The sequence below is a fragment of the Micropterus dolomieu genome, linkage group LG12 (genome assembly GCF_021292245.1).
Source record: "Micropterus dolomieu isolate WLL.071019.BEF.003 ecotype Adirondacks linkage group LG12, ASM2129224v1, whole genome shotgun sequence".
NCBI lineage: Eukaryota > Metazoa > Chordata > Actinopteri > Centrarchiformes > Centrarchidae > Micropterus > Micropterus dolomieu.
The window spans coordinates 3,252,939-3,278,929 of record NC_060161.1 but is presented as its reverse complement, the minus strand read 5'-3'; the positions used below and the strand labels follow the sequence as shown (position 1 = coordinate 3,278,929).

Sequence of the window (25,991 nt, the reverse complement as noted above, 5' to 3'; positions counted from 1 at the left end):
GGGAGGCGGCGACCAGTCAGACTGAAACGTGTCTGTAGTTGAGGCTAAAATCTTGGTCTGGTTCCTAGTTTTTCCAGATTTTAAATGTTTCAACTGTGTTATATGTGAGCTGAGTTCTTGTTAAACATTTGGTTTGGTCTATGTTGGATAAAGGGAGAAGATTTTGTTCAGTGTTAAGAGCAAAGGAAGTTTTCAGGGAAATAAAGTTTGCCTTGGTTGTGAAACTGAAACACATCTGACTACTGAAACATTTTGAAGAATGCCAGAGCAGAGCAAATACTGAATCTTCAACTGTAGAAAGACGACTTTAAAGTGAATAATATTTTTTAATTTTTAGTTGTTTTAAGTTGTTCGTTTTGAAGACACAACATGTGATTCATCTTTGGTTTCACAGTGAGGGGACAGATCAAGTTTTACTTGATGAGTTTTACTGATGAGTTCCACCTGCCCTCTGTCTCTTTTGTGCTGTAAAGCGATCCAGCAGATTTTTCTGTATCCAGTGACTTGCTGCAAAATGCAGCATAGAAACTGAATTAACACCTAAAAATAATCTAATAATCCAATGTGTGTGTTTTATTCATTAGAAGATGTTTTGACCTTTGGCCCTTGCTTCTTTCCCTGCAGATGCTGCTGCTCTCTCAGGATTATGGGAAACACCTGCTGGGCGTGGAGGATCTTCTGCAGAAACACGCTCTGGTAGAGGCCGACATCAGCATCCAGGCCGACCGAGTCCGAAACGTCAACAGCAACGCTCAGAAGTTCGCCGATGACATGGACGGTGAGACAGACGGATGGAAGAAGACACTTCCCATTGTCTCTCTCTAGTTTGCTCTTAGCTGGTGTTCCTTCAGACAGAAATCTGTGATATTTCCTCTCCTCTTTGCCCTGCTCAATCCACATCTCCTCTTCTTCCTCCTCAGGTTATAAGCCCTGCGATCCTCAGATCATCAGGGATCGGGTCGCTCACATGGACTTCTGCTACCAGGAGCTGAGTCAGCTGGCAGCTGAGCGGCGAGCTCGCCTCGAGGAGTCCCGTCGCCTCTGGAAGTTCTTCTGGGAAATGGCCGAAGAGGTCATTGATATTGCTTTTATTGTGATTAATTAATGGTTTATCCAGGCAGTTAAATGAAAAACATCAGTCTTAGTTTGTTCTCTGTTTCTGTCAGACACTGCAGATCACATTTTGCAGATCTTTGTTTAAATCACTTCACTCTGTGCTTTAGTGCTGCAACCAAGTGACCAAATGTAATGTGCGGTTTGTAGGAGGGCTGGATCCGGGAGAAAGAGCAGATCTTGTCCTCCGAGGATTGTGGGAAGGATCTAACGGGAGCGCTGCGACTGCTGAGTCAGCACAAAGCCTTTGAGGACGAGATGAGCGGGCGAGCCGCCCTCCAGCAGCAGACCATCAAACAGGGCGAGGAGCTGGTGGCCAACAACCACTTTGGAGCCGACAAGATTAAAGAACGCATCCAGGACATCCAGGTACGCTGCACCTGTACCAGGACTTTCACCTGTATGAGGAAGCTTAAAAATAAAACCGTAAAGGACTTAAAAAATGTGCCTTTCATTACGTCTTCAGAGGTCTTTTCAGCACACGACTGTAGGTTTACTTGTCCAGTGGAAATGGATCTAACGAGGCTATTTTTTATGCATATAGTCTTCAAGGATATTTACCACTGACTACATCAGCATTTATTTTGAAATTAAAGAATTGTGATACATATCCTGTTGTTTGGATTTTTTGGCTGTGTTTGAAGGGAAATGGTCACAGCAGCCATATTTGATTAATAAAACTATAAAGTGTCTCCTTTACCGTCAGCTCTGTATAAAATCCTCTACTTTTGTAAACATTCATGTGCTCTTTTTTTTTTGTTTGTACCATTTACATCAAAATATAAACCTTGAGTCTCTTTAGTCACCTTTGTAAATCCTTCCTCAAACATCCAGAGTCAAAGTTACTATTACCCTTTACTCCCCCCTCCTCTCGCTGCGCTTTAGGAACAGTGGGCAGCTCTGGAGCGTCTCTCTGCCGTCCGTAAAGCTCGCCTGCAGGAGGCCTGCAACCAGCACCAGTTCCAGGTGAAAACACATTTTTCATAGTTTCTAGTAGAAATTGATTGATTGTATTTGAAAGCACAAAGCTACGTTTTTCATTTGCTGTCTCGGTGTGTATTCCGCCTTGTACGAGTCTTCCTAGTTATCTAGCAGCCAGAGAGACAGAAATATTTACTGCTGTTTCCTAGAAAAAAATGAAGAATTATTATTTTATGGTCAGACATCGGGAGAAACATTGGGGGGGAAAAAATGCAACTGAAAAGAATTTATTCATTTTCAGCTCAGGCTACAAAAACAAATCCAGAAAAGAACCAAACAGTATTCTGTTTGCTGGAAAAATTACGACATCTGTCACAGCTAGGAGTATAAATTATTTTTTTGTTTCCTGCACGCAGGCCGATGCGGACGACATCGACACGTGGATGCTGGACGTGCTGCGGATCGTCTCCAGCGTGGACGTCGGCCACGACGAGTTTTCCACTCAGGCTCTGGTGAAGAAACACAAGGACGTGGCCGAGGAGATCGGCAGCTACCGACCCGTCATCGACGCTCTGCACGAACAGTCCCGCACGCTGCCGCCCGAGAAGGCCAACTCTGAGGAGGTACAACTCTGACAGAGCTGGGAAGAGATCTGAATCATTGTATTACAATTTGTTCTTATACCCTAAAGGAGCGTTAAATGTAAAAGTCATTCTGAGGTCCATTATTCCTTCATGTGAAGTATTAGACTGAATGTTTGTTTTTTGTTGGTCTGCTGATGGCCTTTGTGTGTTTTCAGGTTCAGAGCAGGCTGGCGGGCATCGAGGAGCGTTATAAGGAGGTGGTGGAGCTGACGCGGCTCAGGAAGCAGGCGCTGCAGGACGCTCTGGCTCTCTACAAGATGCTGAGTGAAGCCAGCGCCTGCGAGGTCTGGATCGACGAGAAGGAGCAGTGGCTCAACAGCATGGAGATCCCTGAGAAACTGGAGGACCTGGAGGTCGTCCAGCACCGGTGAGAACCAGAGAGTGTAGTCAAACAGCTGTCTGTGGAGTCTGAACCAGGAGTTTACTGCACGGTGCCATCTTTGATAGTAATAATAATGAGAGAAATCTTTTGTTTTTGAAACGTGTAAAAGCAGCAGTGTGGTGCTTTAACTCCGTCACTTTGTCCTGGTTGTTGTCTGGACGCTGCAGCAGAGACGGTCACAGTCAGACTGTGGGAACCACAGCAGTAAACTGTTATTTACACCAGACTGCAGGTTCCACACTGTTTAAGAGGCAGTGTGTGTGTGTGTGTGTTGTGTGCATGTGGAGTGTGTTTTGGACTGTGGTTACACAGTTCGTTCACAAAAGCCTCTGACTCTGGTTTTCAGCTACTTGTCTCTCCATATTGTCCGACCGCAAAGCATCACATGGATCGTTTCCCAGACGCTGGTTAACTGTGTGTGTGTTACATCAGCAGCAGCAGATGAGATCACTTATCTTCACACTTACCAAAACCCTTTTTCTTTCTCTCATTAGCTTCATGAAACCTGTTGAATTTATTATATTTGAGCGTCTTAATTGCTTCCCAATCAGAGCCCGGCCGACACATTGTCAGATCTTTGTTTCCTAATCCAGATATATGAATATCGGCGTATTTATTGGCCAATAAGTCACAGTAAATGTCTTATTTTTACACTGCAAAATGTCCCACTCACCCCATTTCACAATTACTTATAAAACATGTTTGTGTATGTATATCAGTTGAAATATCCGTCGTGCTCTAGACTTCACGTTTACCTGAAACTGTATGTTTGATCCTGACAGTAACATCAAACCTGTTTTTTGTAGGTGCTGAACACATACAAATGTTTGTTTTCTTGTGGGAGTTCAAGACGCTGAACAGTTAATTGCAACGTCTCTGGTTTGAGCATGACTGGGAACTTTTGTTTCCTCATCGCGCTCTCTCCTAATTTCCTGTCAGCTCTCCATACATCGAGCCCACAGTAATAAAAGAGCAGAAAGGCACCAAAGCAAAGTTAATTTATTCTCAACATGTCCAACAAAGCACACACTGGCGAGGTTTAGGTCTTTTTATGAGGTGTTACTGACAGAACTTGCCACTTTATAAAATATGAAAGTCAGAATTTGCCGTCTCTGTCCAGGTTTGAGAGTTTGGAGCCGGAGATGAACAACCAGGCGTCCCGTGTTGCTGTGGTGAACCAGGTTGCAAGGCAGCTGATCCACAGCGGACACCCCAGTGAGAAGGAGATCAAAGCCAAGCAGGACAAACTCAACACCAGGTAATCCAACTGGCATCAAAGCAGCTCATAAACTGGGATTAAATGGGGAAATCTAACTTGGATCAAGAGGGGAAATGACTTAACAGGTTATTTAGCGCCAACTGTACATGCAACTGGGATTAAATGAGTAATTTAGCTGTTTCACCACACCATAATCAGGTAATTTGTTGGGATTAAGCAGATATCACAACTAGGATTACAAAGGGAACTAAACAGTGATCATTAATGGGGGATTAATCAGGCAACCTGGGATTAAACAGGGAACTAATATAAAGTACATCAATTTATCAAGAAGGTGATGAATGATGATGATAATAATAATGATAAAAAAATTATAATAGTAATAAATTATAATACAAGCAACAAATTGGGATTAAAGAATTAACTTGAGTAGAGACTAATAATATGGACACTGATGGGGAAACTGAAATGAGTGAGATTTTAAAGGAACGGTAAACTGGAATTAATCAAATAATTAACTGTGATTATCCGGTATTTAATCTAGGTAAAAATGGATCTAGAAAAATAACTAAAGGGAGGTGAACAGGTAAATCAGTGATTGAATAGTAACTAAACTTTTAATAAACTGATTAAACGTGTAAAAATACTGTGACTGAACAGGTAAATTAATTATGAGCCAAATAAATTCATTCAACATTACCCTGCAGGTACCTGGTTAAGCGTCAGTAGTAGTTCATATGGTTGCTTATGGTGTCTCTGTCTGTCCGTCCAGATGGAGTCAGTTCAGAGATCTGGTGGACCAGAAGAAAGAAAGTCTGAGCTCGGCTCTGGGCGTCCAGAACTACCACCTGGAGTGTAACGAGACCAAGTCCTGGATCAAAGAGAAGACCAAGGTACCAACAGAACAAAACCAGTCTGCTCCTACAGCACCTAAATCCACTGCAGCCGGTGTTTTTAACTGTGAGGGAGAGACGTGAGGTAAAGGTCCTGTGTGAGATGAAAGAAACCGATGAATGCAGGTTTTAAAAGGCGCTAAAACACAACAGGAAGTTGGTGTGGTCGCTGGTTTGGCTGCTTGCCAACACGGTCAGCAGTTGGAGCTGCAGCAGTGACTGACTGAAATCTGAACCCACATATTTTTAGATTCATTTTGACTTCCTGAGGATGTCGTTATCTCCGTGTCCATGTCCATCACAAATAAACACCCACAAACCCGCTTAGAAATCTTTGTCCTTATAACTGCAGAATCGTCTTTTTATTTTGACATTGTGAAGGCTCAGAATGTCCCATCAGCGTGGTGTTTAGCAAAATGAGGAGGCTGAACTTTAATTTAAACTTTTGTCTAACTCCTTCCCTCCCTCCCTGTCCGCCTTTTAGGTGATCGAGTCGACCCAGGAGCTGGGGAACGACCTGGCCGGCGTCATGGCTCTGCAGAGGAAGCTGACGGGGATGGAGCGCGACCTGGCCGCCATCGAAGACAAGCTGGGCGACCTGGGAAAAGAGGCGGACCGTTTGGCCTCAGAACACCCGGAGCAGTCTGAGGCCATCAAGGGACGACTGGCAGAGATCACGGGAGTCTGGGACGAGATGAAGGTAAGAGAATATCTGTCACAGTATAAGATCAGGAGCATGTAAAATCTGTGTACAATCTAAGATCTGACACATCTTCATAGAGAATATTGCTTTGTGTTCAGTGTTTAAAAGGTCCTGTGATTGAAACAAACCCCACTTCTCAGTGAATATACGACCGCTCTGTTTTCTGTTTATAGGACACCATGAAGAACCGAGAGGAGTCCCTGGGCGAGGCCAGCAAGCTTCAGCAGTTCCTGCGCGAACTGGACGACTTCCAGTCGTGGCTTTCGCGGACGCAGACGGCCATCGCCTCCGAGGACATGCCCAACACGCTGACCGAGGCCGAGAAGCTGCTGGCCCAGCACGAGGGAATCAAGAATGAGATCCACAACTACGAGGAGGACTACCAGAAGATGCGGGACATGGGCGAAATGGTGACGCAGGGCCAGACGGACGCGCAGTACATGTTCCTGCGACAGCGGCTGCAGGCGCTCGACACCGGCTGGAACGAGCTGCACAAGATGTGGGAGAACCGGCAGAACCTGCTGTCCCAGTCCCACGCTTACCAGCTGTTCCTCAGGGACACCAAGCAGGCCGAGGCCTTCCTGAACAACCAGGTAAACCTGTGATGTCTTCACAGCTTAGGTGTGAACCCCAGATTACAGAAAAACATGTCTGTAGCGTGAACGTTGTCACCTGCATTCTCAGGTACATTTACAATCCTCGAGTTTTCTACGTTGTGCCCTCTTTGTCAGTTACTTGGAACCAGTTTAGGTAAAAGGGGATGGAGCCTGTATGGAGCTGTGGGAGGGCAGCAGCAGCCTCCACAGCAAGGTGTTATAGGCTCAGAAACACATCCCTATGTCCTTTATTTTAGCCTAAATATCTTCCCACTTAAACTATATTTTGTGCCATCAAAATACAATTCAGGACATTTTTAACTGAGAGCCTGACATTTTGAGGAAAAACTTTATTGACTTTGATTGTATTGCAGTAAAAGGGGAAACCACAACAGTCAGTCAGAACTGAAGAAGTCTTTTGGATGAGGGACGAAACGTCTTCCAGTATCTTAAACCAAGTCCAGTTGCCCTTCGTTGGATAACTATGACCTGGATGACTTGAGAATCTTCAGACATCTCACAACTTCTGATCTTGAGCTAAGCTAGGCTTAACACATGAACCTCTCTCTTTACTGGAGGCAGAGAGATTAAACTGAGATCCATCCTCCAATCTGCCTCTGGAGAAGACAGATTTATTTCCTGCAGTGTTCCCTTAAACCAATAATCATGTCTTTAGTGGCAAATCAGGTCAGATCACCGACTGTTAAAGGCTCCTGCAGACTACACGACCTTCAGCGTCGGCAGATGGCCGGGCCGCTCACACTACACAACTTGCCGTCTAGTGACGGGAGTCTTGAAGTCGTAGTGACTGATCGGTGACGGGGGGTCACACACTACACCAGCTGACAACGACTCTGTCGCCCGACGCTGGTCTCCAAACTGCGTTTTGTCAAGAAAACACACGTGAAATGTGAAACGGGAAAAGACGTAAACCCACGCGCAAAACAGCTGTTGTTTGTTATTATAAAGTAGTGGTTCTCAAACTTTTTCACATCAAGGACCCCTTAACTGACACAAATTAGACCACGGACCCCAGTTTGATACGATTTTGTCCCAAGATTGATCATCTGATAGGATATTGGGGTTTTTAGACGTTTTATTACAGAAAATATATGAAACTCGTGACCAGAAATAGTCATACATTCAGTTATTGTGTTACTAATGGATGGGATTATAGTGAAAATAAATTATTCCCCTTTTTGCTGGGGACTCCCTGGGACCCTGTCAAGGACCCCTGGGGGTCCCCGGACCCCACTTTGAGAACCACTGTTATAAAGATACCAATTATAAAGACAAAGAATACGGATGAAAGAAAGGATCTGCACACACCGTCTGAGCTACAGAGAGAGGCGAGTAAAATTTGTTCTGCAATGAAAAAGTAGCCGCCTGCTCTCATTGGCTGGATGTGGATGTCGAGTCGGCCGACTCCTCCAGATATTTGGCATGCTAGATATCTGGCAGCGTCTGCGATGCGTCAGTGCCCGACGGTCGCCGAGCTCACCGACCAGCAAATTGGGCTTAAAATCTTGTAGTGTGAACTAGGCACAGCTCACATCACACAGGGACTGGGATTTTATGTGGTTATTATCATGTGATCTGACCACCGAGTGAACCGACACACACACAGACACACTCACTGTGATCTGCAGATAAATCTCTCACTGGGCGCTCGTCCAGTCCAGCATTACGTGGGTTAGCCCAGATCTCTTTCACACACGGTATTCCTGTCCAGGGTGTACGCCACCCTGTACCCAGTGCATGCTGGGATAGGCTCGAACCCTATCTGACCCTGTACAGGATAAGCGGTTAAAAAAATGAATCGAAGTAGAGCTAGAACAAATTTGTTGATTAATTGATGTACAAAAAAAGTAATCCAGGAGGATTTCCTGCTTTTCTTTTGTTCACTGAATATCTCTGGGTTTGAAATGTTGGTCGGACAAAACAAGACAGTTATTTTCAGCGTGGGATCAGTTGACTTTCTGTCCTTCACCTCGGGTCCTTCCATGCACCAGAACTGGATCTCTGCCTTTTCACTACGAGAAGGTCAGAGGCTGCCACCAAGTGGTAGAAGGACTTTATTACAGCAACAAGTTTAGACAGTTTTTGTATTTCTGTATGTTTCAAATCACACTGTGAGGTAAAAAAGAAACGTAAGAGACACATATTCTAAAGATTAAGTAAATGCCTACATTCACACAAATTACAACGTTTCTTTTTTCCGTTTCACTTCATAATTACACTCTGACGGCTCCTCTGTGTGCTCGTCTGTCAGGAGTACGTCCTGGCTCACACTGAGATGCCCACCACTCTGGAGGGGGCCGAGGCCGCCATCAAGAAGCAGGAGGACTTCATGACCTCTTTGGACGCCAACGAGGAGAAGATCAGCAGCGTGGTCGACACCGGCCGGCGCCTGGTAACCGACGGCAACATCAATGCCGAGCGCATCCAGGAGAAGGTGGACTCAATCGACCAGAGGTGAGCGAGTGACTTTGTCTGGGGAACTTGTGTTAATCGTTGTGATATATTTGTGCCATAGTGAAAAATTACCATTTTAATTCAATTAAATTATTCTTTTTAATCAACTAAGCAAACACTTAGTGCTTAAATCTTTTTCAAATGGGTCGATTTGCTTGAATTTCTTCTGGTCCGACAAAGTAAAAATGTAAAGATATGAGATTATTTTTTGTACATCACAGATCTCATGCGTAGGAAATCTGAAACATGAAATTTGTTTACGGGGTTGCAGCAGCGTTAAAACGGCCCGCTCAGAGCTTTCTGACTTTTGTTCTACAGACACAAGAAGAACCGAGCAGCTGCCAGCGACCTGCTGACGAGGCTGAAGGACAACAGAGACCTGCAGAAGTTCCTGCAGGACTGCCAGGAGGTAAACCACAAACACTTTTCAGATTACCTGCAGGGGCTTAGCGGAGAGTCTGAGTACTGGTGTTTGTGTTTTTTTTATTTGAGGTAAATTGTTCTTTGTGTGTCGTCAGCTGTCGCTGTGGATCAATGAGAAGATGCTGACGGCTCAGGACATGTCGTACGACGAGGCCAGGAACCTCCACAGCAAGTGGCTGAAACACCAGGCCTTCATGGCCGAGCTGCAGTCCAACAAGGAGTGGCTGGACAAGATCGACAAGGTGGGAACGGAGGAGAGGAGGAAACGATGCAGCGACACAAATGTTCTCTGCAGCATCATTACCTCTTTGCAGCTGATTCAGGGTCAACAATGACTGAATGTTTTAACAGAGCACTGTTTACACCACTACTAACCAAAGATGTCATGTGACGTGAGCTGCTGATTAAAAGTGTGTTTGTTACAATATAACATAGTTGACCATCTTCCTACAAAACAGCCCAGCAGAACTTAAGATGCAATTTCTGAATGGCTGCAACAATATATCAAAAGTAAAATTCCTTTTTCTTTTCTATTATTTAAGCATATTTTATGATATGTTAATTAATTAATGACGTTAATGGCGTTAATTAATTATTAAGCTTGATTAAAAAAATAAAAATAATAATTATGCTTAAAATATAGATGTTATTCATGTTCCAGGGTGAACGTCAGTTTAAGAAAGTAAACTTTGGTGGATTTAGCTGCTGGTCGAGGCAGACGTTACTCGTAACATCTCTGAACTCTCTTATCATGAACTTAAATTGGAAAACACGTATACATATTTAAAAGTTTAGACTTAAAATTGAATAAAAACTTCAATAAAACATGTCGTTTTTGGTTCCTCCTGCAGGATCTCATTAATCTTCCGTCATTTCTAAGAGAGTCTCGATGCTTTTGGGAAACACTTCTTAAGCTTAAGAAGGCTGATGAGATGGATTTTGTGATCATCTTAGCCTTAAGATGCTTTAGGATGCCCTGCTCTTGTGCTGATATTGATTAATGAACTGATTGGTTGTCTAATATTAGGAAGTAGACATACTGTTAAGATGCTTTCATTAGCTAATCAGAGCTGAGTTTTAAAAAACAAGTACTGTCTTTCAGGACGGGCAGGCGCTGATGGCAGAGAAACCGGAGACAGAGGCCATGGTTAAAGAGAAGCTTGCATCCCTGAAGGCGATGTGGGAGGACCTGGAGTCGACCACCCAGACCAAGGCCAAGTGTCTGTTTGACGCCAACAAGGCCGAGCTGTTCGCCCAGAGCTGCGCCGACCTCGACAAGTGGCTGGCCAGCCTGGAGGGACAGCTGCAGTCCGACGACTACGGCAAAGACCTCACCTCCGTCAACATCATGCTCAAGAAACAGCAGGTGAGGAGCCAGGGAAGGTCGAAGGTTCCTCAGATCCTCACAGGAACTGCACGTTAACAAGCGTATGACGAGGATGTTGTGTTTTTGTTTTTTTTTTGAAAGCTCTTTCTGTGTCGTTATAACTAAGCTGTCTTTTACTGACTGTCTTCATTCATTTATTCCTGTAAACGTCTTGTAAAGCTTTTCAGTTTGACAGCAGAGTTTCACTTCCACAAGGTTCAGAGTGAAGGTGAATAAACGATGAACCCTGAAGGGGAACTTCACACTTTTTAAATGTAAATGCTCCGTACTTGTATAGCGCCTTTCTAGTCTTTTCGACCACTCAAAGCGCTTTTACACTACATCTGCATTCACCAGTCACACACATTCATACACTGAGCCTAAGTGCTCAAATAGAAACTAACATTCACACTCATTCATACGCTGGCGGAACAGCCGCCAGGGGCAATTCGGGGTTCAGTATCTTGCCCGAGGACATTTCGACATGCAGCCTGGAGGAGCCGGGGATTGAACCCGCCGACCTTTCCGATCAACGGCCAACCCGCTCTACCTCCTGAGCCACAGCCGCCCCTACAATACCATTTATACCATTAACGAAGGAGTCTGGGGACGGTCATTCCTGTTTTTGGTACTTAATTTAGTATGTAAGTTTGGCCCTGTAAGAGATGGAAGACAAAATCCAGTCTTTGGTAAAAATGGCTTCTAAAGAGCCTCATGAAGATAATGAGAGGTCAGCAGTCTGAGTCAGACAGGTCATACGGGTATGTGTTAGTATCCCTCACTGAGTACAGCTCAGCAAAGGGAAACACTATGTGGGGAAACATTCAGGGGATTTTTTCACTAAAAACTGTTGGATGGATTGTGATGTGGTTCAGACATAAATGTTCCCCTCAGAATAACCTGTAATATCTTCAGCGATCCTCTGACTTTCCATCTAGCGCCATCCTCAGGTCAGCATTTTAATTAGTCCAATATTTGGGTTTTATGACCAAAAATCCTGCGGAACTACTGACCTTCCCATCAGCCTCCTTGTGTTTAGTGCTGATGAACATTATACCTGCTAGACATCAGGATATTGGCTTTGTCATCATCAGCATGTTAGACTTTAGCCAAAAGCACTGTTCTGTATATTAGTGCAGCCTTTCACAGCTGCTAGCACGACCGCAGACTCTCAGTCCTGTTTTGGGCTTTTTGGTAGGTGAATGCAGTTCTCTTGTTGGACAAGCGGCAAGAGAAGAAATGGCACTAAAGGAACATTTTCTTTCACATTAATATGTAATGCCTTTTAAAATCAGACTTGGGGACATATTTGCACAAAATTCATCTTGTCGAGCGGATCTTCCTCTCACTTACGGCTCCAAACAAACTTCAGAATATTATTAAATTTTACCTTGGCACCTAATTGAGGTTCTACATTTAATTATTTTCTATTGAAACTGACAGTGAATGGTCAAATTTGAATGTAGCCCTGCAGCAAAACAATTTATATTTTTGTGATCCAGAGATCTGAAATTCCTGAAGGGAACCTCTTCAGTAATTTCTCCATGTTTACAGTCATGCAAGGAGAAAGAATAGTCTAACCACCCTTTACATAATTCACCCACACACACACTCTCACTCACAGCAGTTATGTAATCTTTCATTTGATGTGTTTCAAGCCAGCACTGTGTCTGAGTGGTGTGTGTGTGTGTGAGAGAGAGAGAGTAAGTGTTAGAGGGAGATCATTAGCGGAGTGTTTGATCTGTTAAGCAGAGAGAGAAGACAGAAGCGATTCCTCTCCACCACCTCCTCCTCTTCTTCCTCTCTGCTCCAGTATTAACTCAGACTCTACCTGTGTTTTTTGTTTCTTCTGTAAAGCCGGATCAGACGGTTTTTATTTCAGACCGTTTTTGGGAGGTTAACACAGATTTTTACTCTGCCGAGGAGAAGATGAGATGAGGCAACTGAAGGATCTTTGTAGCAGCTGTTTTTTGTTTTCTCCTTATTTAAATGTGGTTCTTTTTTTATTTTATATAGTTAATTTTTTGTTTCATTGATTTAAATTATTTCAATTTTGCACATCTTAAAAACATTTTTGTAGGTATTACTTCAAATCTTTGTCCCCCATTTATTTGTATCCTATTATATAATTTCACTAATTTACAGGGGAAAAAAATCTCAACTCAAGGTCCACTTACCAACTTTTCCCAGAGTTTTCAACCGCATCTGATTTAAACTTTTTTAATGTATTATTTGTCCTGTATTTCTTGTAAATCGTTTTTATTTTATATTAACTTTACAACACATGTATCTGTACTGATGCAGCAGCACATTCTCCCCGTCTGACCTGTAAACTGTCCTCCTGCAGATCCTGGAGAGCCAGGTGGAGGTGCGTCAGAAGGAGGTGGAGGAGCTGCAGAGCCAGTCTCAGGCCCTCAGTCAGGAGGGGAAAGGCTCTGAGGAGGTGGACGGCCAGAGGATCAGCGTGGAGAGGAAGTTCCAGTTCCTCCAGGCACCGCTGAAGAAGAGACGAGACAACCTCATGGCCTCTCGAGAGATCCACCAGTTCAACAGGGACATGGAGGACGAGATCGTAAGTAGAGCGTCTCGGACAGGACGAGTCCAAGAGCGGCGGGAGAGCGCTGACCTTTAAACACTGATGCAGCAGCCGCACCAGTTGTAGTAGCAGAAGTAGCAGCAGCAGCAGAAATATTAGTAGTAGTAGTAGCAGCAGTATCAGGACCGTCATTAGTAGCATTACAGGTGGCAGTAAAAGTAGTATCAATAGCAATATTAACAGTAGTTGTAGCAGCAGCAGTTGTAGTAATAGTGGTAGTAGGAATAAGTATTAGGAGTGGAGCAGGGAAAGTAGTAATAATAATGACTGCAGCAACAATTACTGCAGTGTTAGTGGCAATTGTAGCAGCAGTAGTAAGTCTACAAATTGAGTATTATTAGTTGTTGTAGTTACAGTAGTAGTTGTAGTAGTACTAGCTCATTAAGCAGCAGTGATGGAGAAACAGCTCAGTGTTTCTTCATGGATTCCTGTAAACGTCCTGCAGAGCCTTTCAGTTTGACAGCAGAGTTTCTCTTCCACAAGTTTCAGAGTGGAAGTGGAGTGAGTTGACACTAGCAGATTTCTGTTTTTGGTACTACTTCTTATTTTACAAAGTACAGGTAAAGAAAATACTTGCCTTTTTAGCTGTTTTTAGGATTCTTTATTTAGTGTTTCCAATAGTTTTGACTTGTGACCTCCTTAAAGGACAGGTTCACATTTTCACAGCAGTGATGGAGAACATGCCTCAATGTTCATATCAAAACTGCCATGCAACACAAACATGTGTGTGTATTTCCAGCTCTGGGTTGAGGAGAGGATGCCTCTGGCCACATCGACCGACCACGGACACAACCTACAGACTGTACAGCTGCTTATCAAGAAGAACCAGGTACATAAACACACACACCTTTACCTTCTTATATGAAAGAAAATCACTTTAATGTTGTGAATACACAGAATATTTAACTTCTATAACACATATTTTCAGCTGATTAAATCAACTACTGAACCGCAAATTTCCTGTTCCTGAGAAGAAACTTGCAGTTGCTTCTCTTACTAAGCCCTCTCTGTGACCTTTGACCCTTGCAGACGCTGCAGAAGGAGATCCAGGGCCATCAGCCGCGCTACGACGACATCTTTGAGCGCAGCCAGCACGTCCTAAGGGAGGACAGCCCGACGGCAGACCTGATTCGTCAGCGGCTCGCCGAGCTCCAGTCTCTGTGGGTACAGATCAAGAAGGAGACAGAGAAGCGGCACGACCGCCTCAGCGAGGCCCACAAGGCCCAGCAGTACTACTTCGACGCTGCGGAGGCCGAGGCCTGGATGAGCGAACAGGAGCTCTACATGATGTCAGAGGAGAAGGCCAAGGTGAGGGTGTACTTTTTCTGGTGTTAAAGAGGTGGTATTCTGCTTTTTGCCTTTTTCCCTCTCCTTTATGGATGAAAGATCCTTTTGTTACAGATTAATAACTCACCACTCTGAAACTGTCGCTCCAGTCCATGTTGCCAAGCTGGTCGGCAACATGTACAGCTGAACCGAAACCGAGTTTACTGGATTCTCACTGACCCGCCTTTCTCTGCTTCTGATTGGCTAGTAGTCCTTAACTAGGAACTGCGCATGTTCAACTCCCAACAAAGACCATTTAGAGACAAGATGTATCACTCCATAGCTAAAACAAAGCCTTCAACACAGGGTGAAAAGAGGAGCTGCAGCAGTGTGCAGTATGACAAAAAATATGGTGTTTTTTGAAAATGAAGCCATATAAACCTTTTCTGGTACAACCCATGAATAAGATTAGGAACCTGAAAATGAGCATAATAAGACCTCTTTAATGAATATCATAGCCTCCCTAACATGAATATAGACCAGCGGTCGGCAAATAAGTCAAATTTTAGATTAGATGGCGGCCCAGAACATAGTCAATTTACCATTTATAATCCGTCATTTGCTGTGTGTCTGTTTAGCTCAATCAGGACTCCCGTTCAAAGGGTTGTGTGTCCACTTGTTGCAAGTATTATTTTTCTCCCTTTTCAACAATTTGATTATGAAGAGATCGCTTTATATTGAGGGGAATCCAATCTCACATTTTTTGACTGCTTTTTCAGAGGTGTGTCAAGCAAGCAAAAGACTTTTTTGAATTTACTTCAGAACTTTTCAAAGTAAAAGCTCTCAATTAAACACGACATAAAGTACTGCTGCAAAGACGTTCTCGCTCTTTTATGTAGTAGGCACAATCACTTAAGAGTAGGTGATTATGTGAGTAACTTTTGCTGTCACGACTAAGATGTGTTTTAGCACCAGCTTCTGTAATCTTTGTTTTTTTCCCGTTATTAAAGTAATCTGGCCACGCGGGCCGCCCATTGCCGACCACTGCTCTAGACATTTAGTGTTTTTGTTTGTTAGATCAGAGCTGATGAGTTACTGGAAAAACAGTTTCAGTCACGCAGATAAACCTTTAAAATCATAGTATTCAGGATCCTGCTGCTCGGTTTCTCCACCCCGTGGATCAAAAACTTCCTGTTCAACTTCTTTGTTTTAGTTTTCGTTCACCTGCCAGTTGCTCAGTTTGTATCAGTTGTGCATCATTTTGTTGTGTTTGCGTCAGTCTGTCTGATGTTTCTGCCCTTGTCTCTGCAGGTCAGTACACATTATAACAATACTCTGATTAAAAACTCTGGTACCTGACTGTGAATACATGAGATGGTTTCAGTTACCTCTGAGTTTTTTTAGTTTGGGTTTTACAATGGTATAATTTAGTGTTTGTCTTAAGACTTTTGGCTTGTAAAGGTGAAACGTTTCAGAAATTTTACACCAGTTACTGAGAAACAATTTTTACTACAGTATTTCACGAAAGAAACGAATCTGTAAATCGAGTCTAATTTAACTGCTGAGGTACATTTACTTAAATTCTTTCCCCCTCCATCTGTTTTACTTATTCTTCTCTTTTTTCATTCTTACTGAAATCTGTTTCTCTGCTATTTTTAACTTTTACTTCACTTTTTGATTTTCCTCCATCCCTCTCCGTCCTTATTGTTTTTCCAAATGTCTCTGCCTTTTAATTTTCCTAAATCTCTCCAGATCTCATTTCTCCCCTTTTACTGTTTCTTTCCACTTCATATTCTCTTTCCCTTCTCATCTTTGTTTTGTCTCTCTGTCCTAATTTATACGAGAATCAGTTGTCTGTCCACTCATTGGTGATCCTTCCGTTGAGTTTTCTTCTTTTGTCTGTTAAATTCTACTTGGCAACAAACAAAATAACAAGCTAAATCTCTCTGTGTGTCTCAGGACGAGCAGAGTTCGGTGGCCATGCTGAAGAAGCATCAGATCCTGGAGCAGGCGGTGGAGGATTACGCCGACACCGTCCACCAGCTCTCCAGCACCAGCCGGGGCCTGGTGGCCGCCGAACACCCCGACAGGTGAGGGGGGGGGGTCAAGGGTTACATGTAAAGAGCCACAGTCAGGACGAGGACTATTTGCTTCTTTAATGCAGAAGCTTTTCACATTTTAACCAGGGAGGAAGGAAGCAAAGAAGGACAAGGGAAGGAGAAAAGGAAAGACAGGGTGAGGAAAAGGAAGTATAGATGGATGGAAAGGAAGGAACAGGAGACAGAAAGGAGCAAGAGTGAATGAAAGAAAGACGGTAACATTTCTTCTCTCCTCCTCGTGCAGTGAGCGTATCGGGATGCGTCAGTCTCAGGTGGACAAGCTGTATGCTGGGCTGAAGGATTTGTCGGAGGAGCGTCGGGGGAAGCTGGACGAGCGTTTCCGTCTCTTCCAGCTGAACCGGGAGGTGGACGACCTGGAGCAGTGGATCGCTGAGAGGGAGGTGGTGGCCGGATCCCACGAGCTGGGACAGGACTACGAACACGTCACCGTTAGTACAACACACATTTCAGTGTGTTCTGAAAATGCCATATTAGTGCTGTTCATTTTTGGAGATTTGTTTTGGAAGCTGGATTGTATTGCTTTATAATGAAAGGTAGCCTCATTTCATTTAATGGACACTAACAAAGTGCTTAAATTGACAGTGACAACTCCTCCCTGTTTAGAAGTGTGAAACTTCAGAAAGGTAGGGTTATATCTGATCACATTAGATTTACATTTTCAGTTTTTATTCTTCTCAGCAGTCATTTTAATTATTGAAAAACTGTTTCTAGGCGAAAATGGGATTTAAAAAATACTGTTTCCAGGAAAGGCACTTTTTAGACTGAGAGGAAACAAGAAGATCTGGTTTAACTGCAGTCATCTGTGTTTTCTTGCACCTGGATACATAAATGTTGAATATGTGGCCTACATGTCAGATGATATTAGTTTATGGCACACATGTCAGCATTTATGTCAAATTATCAAATATATTAAGTTTGAGGTCATTCAGAAACAGTCAACAGTGACAAGTATCCGTTTACAGTGTCTGTGTCACCCTCAATAATCCAGTGTACTGTACACAAAACTGATCACAGCCAAACGGGAGGAAAGCTGCTGTCGTTGTGCTGCTTTCACCAATTACTCAGCTGGCGTAGACAAGGATGTTGCCTCTTCAGAAGCTCTGTATTCGTAACAAACCTCATCTTGTTATTCCTAACATTTGTGTTTCTTCAGATGCTGCAGGAGCGCTTCAGGGAGTTTGCCCGTGACACCGGAAACATCGGCCAGGAGCGCGTGGACACCGTCAACCGTCAGGCGGACGAGCTGATCAACACCGGCCACGGCGACGCTGCCACCATCGCAGAGTGGAAGGACGGCCTGAACGAGGCCTGGGCAGACCTGCTGGAGCTCATCGACACCCGGACGCAGATCCTCGCCGCCTCCTACGAACTCCACAAGTTCTACCACGACGCCAAGGAGATCCTCAACCGCATCCTGGACAAACACAAGAAGCTTCCCGAGGAGCTGGGCCGTGACCAGAACACGGTGGAAACCCTGCAGAGGATGCACACCACCTTCGAACACGACATTCAGGCGCTGGGGACACAGGTACAGGCACTATATTTGGGATTGGCTTTTGATACAAGAAGTAAAAATGTAATTGTCATAAAAAACTAAAAACAAAGATGGGGTCCTAAATGTTTATATTATTATATAGCCAAAAGTAAAGGATTCCTGTGCTCTTTTAGGTTTGGTCTCTTTGTTGAAATGAGAGGAAGACAGAACCCAGACCTCAACCCCATCCAACACCTTTTGAGATGAACTGGAGATTCATAATTTTTACTTTTTGCATTTCCAAAAATTGCTGTAAGATTCAACAGAGCATCATGGGAGGAAACTCTCAAAGAGAATTGAAAGCTGAACACAAATAACTTTGATGCGTTTGTTTGAAGATGTTATGTCAGTCTATGAGCCAGCATCTGCGATCCAACTGCGTCTCATACTGATGTTTAAATGGTTCATTGTGTGTTTTCGAGCCAGCCTGAAACTTTTCCTGCTCCTCCTCGTTTTCAGGTGCGGCAGCTTCAGGAGGACGCAGTTCGTCTGCAGTCTGCTTACGCTGGAGATAAAGCTGACGACATCCAGAAGAGAGAAGGAGAGGTGAGCTTGAGTGTCAGGCAGCAGTGAAACGCAAACCGCATCAGGACTGGGCTCAGTTTACTTTGAGTTCAATCAGTAAATGTGAGTCTCAGTGTCCCTGCTGTGAAAACCAGAGAATATAAAACATTTATTTATCAACATATTTTTGTATCTGGCACATGAGTTTAGAACTATAATGGGTTAGGGGACGATTAAAGTGTTTTTCTGACATGTAAACCTACTTCCCTTACAGATTGAAGCGAAATGAATTGGACCCAGCACTAATGTTAATAAAGCCCCTGCAAAAGGCTCTGTTCCTCATGCATGCTGCACTGTTGCTGCACTAACTTTGCACTGTTTGTCCGCCCCTGAGAGGACTCGTTTGGAAAGTAAAGCAAAATAATTTGTAGGTAATATGGAGTCTGATTTTCCCAGAGAAAAATCTTCCATAAGATGCCGAAACGTTAAGTACTTCCTTCAAATCACTTAAAATTGCTTTTATTCACGATCATACAACAAGCTCTGGATTCTAAACACATAATAAGATCTTACAGGGCGTGGTCAAAATGCAGAAAAACTCCATGATAAAGTCTCCTCACACAGTGGGAACATTGGGATTAATCCTTATTAATAAACTGGGAGCTGGGGGAATATTAACCGGATTGGTGCCTGTAAGGAAATACATTTTTCTTCTAGAACTAGGTTATAGTTGAGATGTGATTCCTCTTTTAATCTTCGAGGTTCAAACCACATCTGCTATTTCTAGTCAGACAGTGATTGTCATTTTGGAAAATTGTCAGCAAAATTGTCAATATTGTGAAGGAAAAAAAAATTGAATTGCTGAAAACTTTTTTATATTTGTCCCATTGTTAAAGGTTTTACATCATACAGCAGCTGAACAGATTGCATTATTGTAAGAAATTCCACCTGGTGATACATTTTATTCCTAACATTAAGGTCTCCCAGCTTTGGATTCTTATATTAGAGAGCAAAACTTCTTGACATTTGAATTTCTAAATGTGTGTTCTGACGTAATGCGAAAAACAGTGTGATTCTATACAAAATCAAAGCATAGTCAAGAGTGGACGCACATAGACTCTAATTCACAATTAAGGCAATGATTCAAGGTGAAAATGTTTGTCTTTGTGCTTGACCCAGGTCTCTCTGAATCTATAGTTAACACATGTGAAAACTCACATCACGTTCTGTCTGAATACACATTCAGAGGGCAGGGGTTTTGAACTCAAGTCAAAAGGAAACTTGTGATTTAAGACAGTTGCATTTGCTGAAAAGGTTAAAGGAACAGCCGGACATTTTGGAAAATCTTTTTCCCTCAGAATCGGAAGAGAAAATGGATCATCCAGGATGTAATTAGCCTAGCTTAGCACAAAATATAGAAGCAGGGAAACGGCTAGCTTGGCTCTGATTAAAATTTATTTAGAATTACTATACTGCATCATCAGAATATGTTCTGTGAGAAACCTAGAAACCTAATGCTAAGCAGTTAGACCTTTCTTGGGACCTTAGCTTGTTTTCCAGGAAGGGTTCCTAGAGACTGTGAAGCTGGATTTAAAGTTGACGCACAGGGTGAACGAGTGTCACGCCGTGTGTACCAGCTAGGACTTTTCAGATGCTGCAGATTTAATGACCTGTAATGTTTTCAAACATCTCAGGACTCATCATAAAATACTTGTAATGTTGGTGAACGATAACCTCAGATTTAAGAGGATTGTCACTTTTGTGGCACCCCGACATGCCAGCGCTTCTCGTCTCCAGACAATCACAGTGGACTGTTGACAATAATTAGCACTGAGTGTTTTTGATGGCGTTGTGTTTTGACCATTCCCTGTATGTCCATTTCCCTGCATATCCTCCCTGTCCACCCAGAAGAGAAAGGGAGAGGTGAGACTCCGTTTACCAAAAACATTGGCTTTGCATCAGTGTTCATTTTGGCTGCAGTTTTAGACTTTCTTTTAATATTTCGACTAAAATGTTGATTAATTTTAGCGACATTTTAGTCATTTTCATGCAGTTTAGTTCTGGCCTAGTCTTAGTCGCAGACCTGGTGATTTGCAAATACTTGTAGTGTTTGTTTTATATTGTTCTAAGATCACTGTGTGGGTGGATTTTTGCACAGAAGTCGACACAAACTCAATACAAACTCAGTTTTTCTGATAGATGATCTAACCTTATGAGTACCAATAAGCTGTAACCTCCACTCACCTGGGCCTCTGAGGAGGTTAAAACAAATGCTACCAGTAGTTTGCAAATACAGTTTGGGTTTGGTCGGACAGTGTAAATGAAAACTGAAAATGTAGGCCTCTAGTGTCTTAGCTTTTTGCAAATCAATTTAAGATGCATTTTTTATGTTTCATGACTGCACACAGCGGTGCAATCGAATGTTTTTGTTCGCATTTGCTTAAATGTAGTTGCTTGTTAGCTGGCAAAATGTCGCTGCTTGCAGTCCTCTGCAGCCATGTTTCCATCAACTTTGTTAACAGTGTCTCAGTGTCAGATGGATCTGTGGCGGAATATGTTACTCAGAGACGAGTGAAAAGATTATGCGCAAATCTACTGTGTTAGCTTACAGAGGACATTCATTCTGCAGACATTTGCAGCTAAAAAGAATGGCTGACACTTAAAGTGACAGCCGGCACGCTTCCATTGGAACATACAAAAAGCACTTTCTGTGCAGCTTTGCCTCCTGAAGCTCAGACACTTTGACTTGTGGTGCTGCTTGTGGCTGGAAAATGTGGTAGAACCGTGACGTATTTATTTTTATCTGTGTTGTGGTGCAGCGATGCAGCTATCCAATCACAAGTCAGGTGACATTCAGTGATGGCTGAACTGTCTGACTTGCGGTTTGGGTTGCGTTTTGGCTACAAATGTCTGCATTTAGCGAACGTGTATGTCGAGGAAAACAGAATTCTGGAAAGTATCACCAGTATCACCTTTGACCGTTAACTTAACTGAAAGATTACACAAATGACACTTGCTGTGTGTACATGACTGAATGCCAACCAGTTTCATAATATTTCCCAAAGCTGCTACAGATCCCACAAGCAGCACTTTTCCCATACTGTGTTCAGAGTCACAGCATTTTTCCCTCTACTTTCCATTTGGAGGTCTTCAGCAATTGTGTTATAGTTGCTGCTAATACTTTTTGTTATTGTTGCAACAGCATTGATCAGACTTGGTTGTTTTTTTGTCTCTGAGTGGGGGCTGATCAGTTCATCACGAGCCATCTGACGGATTGATAGAAACTAGCTTGTAGCTGGCTAACCATAGTATCTGTGCAAATAATCAACACTGCTTAGCTGATAGCTATTATTAGCATTATTATTAGCATGCTCACACATTAATATTGTTAGTGGGTATTTAGCTTGCTAACAGTTAGCTCAGATCTAACCATCTACCTTATAGTGTTTTTGACCGAGTGGATCGAGGTTTACTGGACAACAAGCTGCTTCAGCAAGCGGGTCTGCCATTACTCAGTGTGGTAGGGTACGGACCCTCCAAGACACTGAACCCCATATTCCTTATCTAATTAAATATTTAAGCGAAACAGTCTCGGTGATGTCTGAGCACCTGACATAAAAAATAAAAACACTAAACAGTTTCAAATCTAAGTCTGCAAAATGTGCTTGTACTGTGTTAAAAAAAAAAAAAATAAAAAATAGAGCCTGACTGATTTTTAAGACGAATACCAATTTTGATATTTGAGGATTTTAAATTCCTGTTTATGAGTCGATATCCTTTTTTTTTTTTCTTCAGAAACAGATACCATAAACAAAGATTATCCCTAACATTTGTTATGTGTAGTTATGAGACCTGACCAAGATAACGTGACAGGATGCAGTTTAAAAATAAACTGTTTTTAATGTTGTAAATAATACTTTGAGAGAAAGTACCGCTGATCATGTAGGCTGATTGCGTTCCAGAGCTCTCAAACTGTGTGCTGCACAGCGCCCTCTGGTAGACAAACTATGCAACACTCATAACATTATAGTTGGATCCATCTCTCTATTTCTCTTTAATTGTCATTAATCAGCTGTTATAAACACAGATATCTGCAATTAGCTTATATCAGCCAATAATATCGGCACGCTGATTTATCAGTCTGACTCTACTAATAAATTTTTTGTATTTATTTATTTACTAAATAAACTTGAAACAGCTCACCAGCTTGTCAGTTACCGTTGAATCCCAGTGCCTTGTTATCCACTTGGTGCCAGCAGATTTTGGAGAGGTCTGAGGGTTTGATTCTGAGGAGGTGGAAGACACAAGCAAACGATATCCACTTAAAAACATGGAGGGTAAATCTAATACCTGACACATCAAATTACATCCATTGAAATCATATTAAAATCCAATATTGCCATAAAGCAGTCCTCCTCACTGATTTGCAACATTGCCTACAATGACCTAATACAGCCAGAGATATTAAAGGGACAATATCAAAAATCTCTGTATATAGTGTCATGTTGCGGTCCCTCCTCTATTCTCTAAAGTTCTCAGATGCTCCTCCCTAAAGGAGCTGGCTGATCTTTGGCTGGAAGATCAATAATGCAACTGCAAATTCTTAAAATCATGGGCCTGATTTATGGTAAATGAAAACTTAATTTATCAGGTTAAAACAGTGATCCTCTGTGTGTTGGAGGACTCCAGCCTCCGGTCTCTCTGGTTCTGAACTCTGCTGTTTGTTATCTCGTCCCCCTCAGGTCCTTGAGGCCTGGAAGAACCTGCTGGAGGCGGCGGAGGGCCGCCGGGTGAAGCTGGTCGACACCGGAGACAAGTTCCGCTTCTTTAGCATGGTGCGGGACCTGATGCTGTGGATGGAGGACGTCATCCGTCTGATCGAGGCCCAGGAGAATCCAAGGTAGGGAGATCTTTATTTCTCTCTCTTGAAGCTTTTTCACACAAGATATCAAAGAATTTCCTACGTTAATATTGCAGCAGGAAACATTTCAGCTGAAGGAAAAGGCAAGTTTGGAGAGTTTGATGTGTTTTTAGCCATTTTTAGTTTCTTTCTTCAGCACGCAGCTGCCTCAGAGTTGCATTTAAATAAAACAGAAATAGATGAAAGACGAGTTGATGCTAACTTGTAATTGGAGTTTGATTAAATAGCACACAGAGAGAGGAGCTGTGATTGGGCTAAATAAATAATTCTGTCAATGAATTTCCACTTTTAACTATCAATTTGTACCAGAAATTACTACATATCCCATAAATCTCCCTTTGGATTTCCTAAAAATAAATGCCTTTTTATATAATTTTGCTAATAATTTTATTCTTATCTTATCTCTTATTATGGAAAGAAAATATTATCAAAATATTAATACGTGAAGTAAGAAAAGCAGGTTGTTTTCTAGTTTTTTTGTGAGTTGCAGTGCAGATCTGAATCCAGAACACATTTCTATTAAACAAAAAGCAATGATTAGAGGACTGTGTAGCCTTATCCAAGTGCTTTCTATAATTATATAATACTCAGTAGTAATCAATGAACTGGTCTTTTATATTGGTTATACTATCAGTCTAAGCATTCATTTCGTTGTTTTGTGTAGGCAGGTTGATTTAAACAAAAGTAATGTTGTACCAGATATTAATCCAGCTGGGGATTCATTTTGTCTTATTTCACACAGTTGATGTTGTTTCTTGCCTTTTTTTCAGGGACGTGTCGTCGGTGGAGCTGCTGATGAACAACCACCAGGGCATCAAGGCGGAGATCGACGCCCGCAACGACAGCTTCACAGCCTGCATCGAGCTGGGCAAAGCCCTGCTGGCCAGGAAGCACTACGCTTCAGAAGAGGTGGGGAGAAATTTTCAGAATATCCACATGTCAGTTTCAAATAAAATCAATTTAAGGACTTAAAATGATACTAATATACTCTCTAAAGTATTTTTTTCACTGTTTAAAGCCAGGAGTTTTAGTGCACATCCATCAAAACAGATTTATAATCCACATCATTCATGCTAAACTAAACACAGCTAAACTTTTAGTTTTGTGATATAAATCAGCTGTGTTCATTCAGAATTAATAGCATTTGTTTATGGGTTTAGTTGTCGTATTTGTGTTAATTTCAGGTTGGATAAAAAAATATATATATATATATATATATATATATATATATTTATTTTAAGAGAAGTGAAGTGGTGGCGGTCTTGTTTTAAAGGCCTTCCTTTCAAAGTAACATGTACATTACAGCGTCCAGATTGATGCTCATGTTGTTTTGTACAGTTGTCATAAACTCATGACGTCACTTTTAAATCTTCACTTAAAATGTCTTCTCCCCTCAGATTAAAGAAAAGTTGTTACAGTTGACGGATAAGAGGAAAGACATGATTGACAAGTGGGAGGACCGATGGGAGTGGCTTAGACTGGGTAAGTTGTTTCATCCAATAAGTCAGTCACTCAACAGTGTCTCAGTTTATTCAGCCGATATGTTCACAGAACGTGAGCGTGGAAATGCATGTGTGTATGTGTTCAGTCCTGGAGGTGCACCAGTTCTCCCGGGACGCAGGTGTGGCCGAGGCGTGGCTGCTGGGTCAGGAGCCCTATCTGTCCAGCAGGGAGATCGGCCAGAACGTGGACGAGGTGGAGAAACTCATCAAACGCCACGAGGCCTTTGAGAAGTCGGCCGCCACCTGGGAGGAACGCTTCTCCGCTCTGGAGAGGTTGACCACGGTGAGACTCGAGTGTGCTCACACCCTGGAGCCATGAGAAAGTTTTAAAATGGACTCATGCAGGAATATTTTCATTTCCTTATCCTAAAACTTTTCTGTGAAATTTGATCAAGTCAGAATCACCAAACTCTTTTAACTCGACAAACATGTCATAAATTGCTCCTTTCAGCCTGAATTCCACCTATTAATGAGGAGGTGGGCGTTCATGAGATGTCATCGTTAGCATGATCTTGGCCTCTAAAACTGCAATGAAAGGCTGCCTGTTCTACTCAATTTGTGGTAAAGTTTCAATCACAACAATGTTAAGAGTAAAAAAATTCCTGGTGTCAGAAATCACAGGCCAGATAGATAACAAGTTTAGCAGTGTCTGTAGTCACCCAAACAATTAGAAAATATTGATAATACAGCTTTCAGTGAATTGTCATCAAAGCAGCTCTGTACTGTGACAGAAATAAAGAAACAAATGATTAATATGACCAGAGAATATGAGACCCTGAGACAGTTGAAGAGGATTTGGTGTGCCTAGATATG

At 42.6% G+C, this 25,991-nt stretch overlaps 1 protein-coding gene across 2 annotated transcripts in view; it reads left to right on the top strand.

Annotated features, from left to right (window-relative positions):
- sptbn1 (spectrin, beta, non-erythrocytic 1) overlaps positions 1-25,991 on the top strand; it is a 61,098-nt gene that overhangs the window by 19,452 nt on the left and 15,655 nt on the right. Inside the window, exons 1-25 of one of the 2 annotated variants that reach the window (XM_046065812.1) lie at positions 625-778; positions 921-1,072; positions 1,264-1,482; positions 1,999-2,079; positions 2,451-2,657; positions 2,834-3,045; positions 4,181-4,318; positions 5,052-5,172; positions 5,657-5,872; positions 6,049-6,468; positions 8,744-8,946; positions 9,265-9,355; positions 9,465-9,611; positions 10,472-10,735; positions 13,083-13,307; positions 14,071-14,160; positions 14,361-14,639; positions 16,557-16,687; positions 16,941-17,145; positions 17,871-18,245; positions 18,711-18,797; positions 23,498-23,655; positions 24,447-24,585; positions 25,074-25,158; positions 25,265-25,461. In XM_046065812.1, the coding sequence (XP_045921768.1) occupies positions 625-778; positions 921-1,072; positions 1,264-1,482; positions 1,999-2,079; positions 2,451-2,657; positions 2,834-3,045; positions 4,181-4,318; positions 5,052-5,172; positions 5,657-5,872; positions 6,049-6,468; positions 8,744-8,946; positions 9,265-9,355; positions 9,465-9,611; positions 10,472-10,735; positions 13,083-13,307; positions 14,071-14,160; positions 14,361-14,639; positions 16,557-16,687; positions 16,941-17,145; positions 17,871-18,245; positions 18,711-18,797; positions 23,498-23,655; positions 24,447-24,585; positions 25,074-25,158; positions 25,265-25,461 (4,596 nt within the window). Of the gene's footprint in view, positions 1-624; positions 779-920; positions 1,073-1,263; positions 1,483-1,998; positions 2,080-2,450; positions 2,658-2,833; positions 3,046-4,180; positions 4,319-5,051; positions 5,173-5,656; positions 5,873-6,048; positions 6,469-8,743; positions 8,947-9,264; positions 9,356-9,464; positions 9,612-10,471; positions 10,736-13,082; positions 13,308-14,070; positions 14,161-14,360; positions 14,640-16,556; positions 16,688-16,940; positions 17,146-17,870; positions 18,246-18,710; positions 18,798-23,497; positions 23,656-24,446; positions 24,586-25,073; positions 25,159-25,264; positions 25,462-25,991 lie in introns of those variants that run through there. The other variant, XM_046065811.1, reaches the window with a different exon arrangement.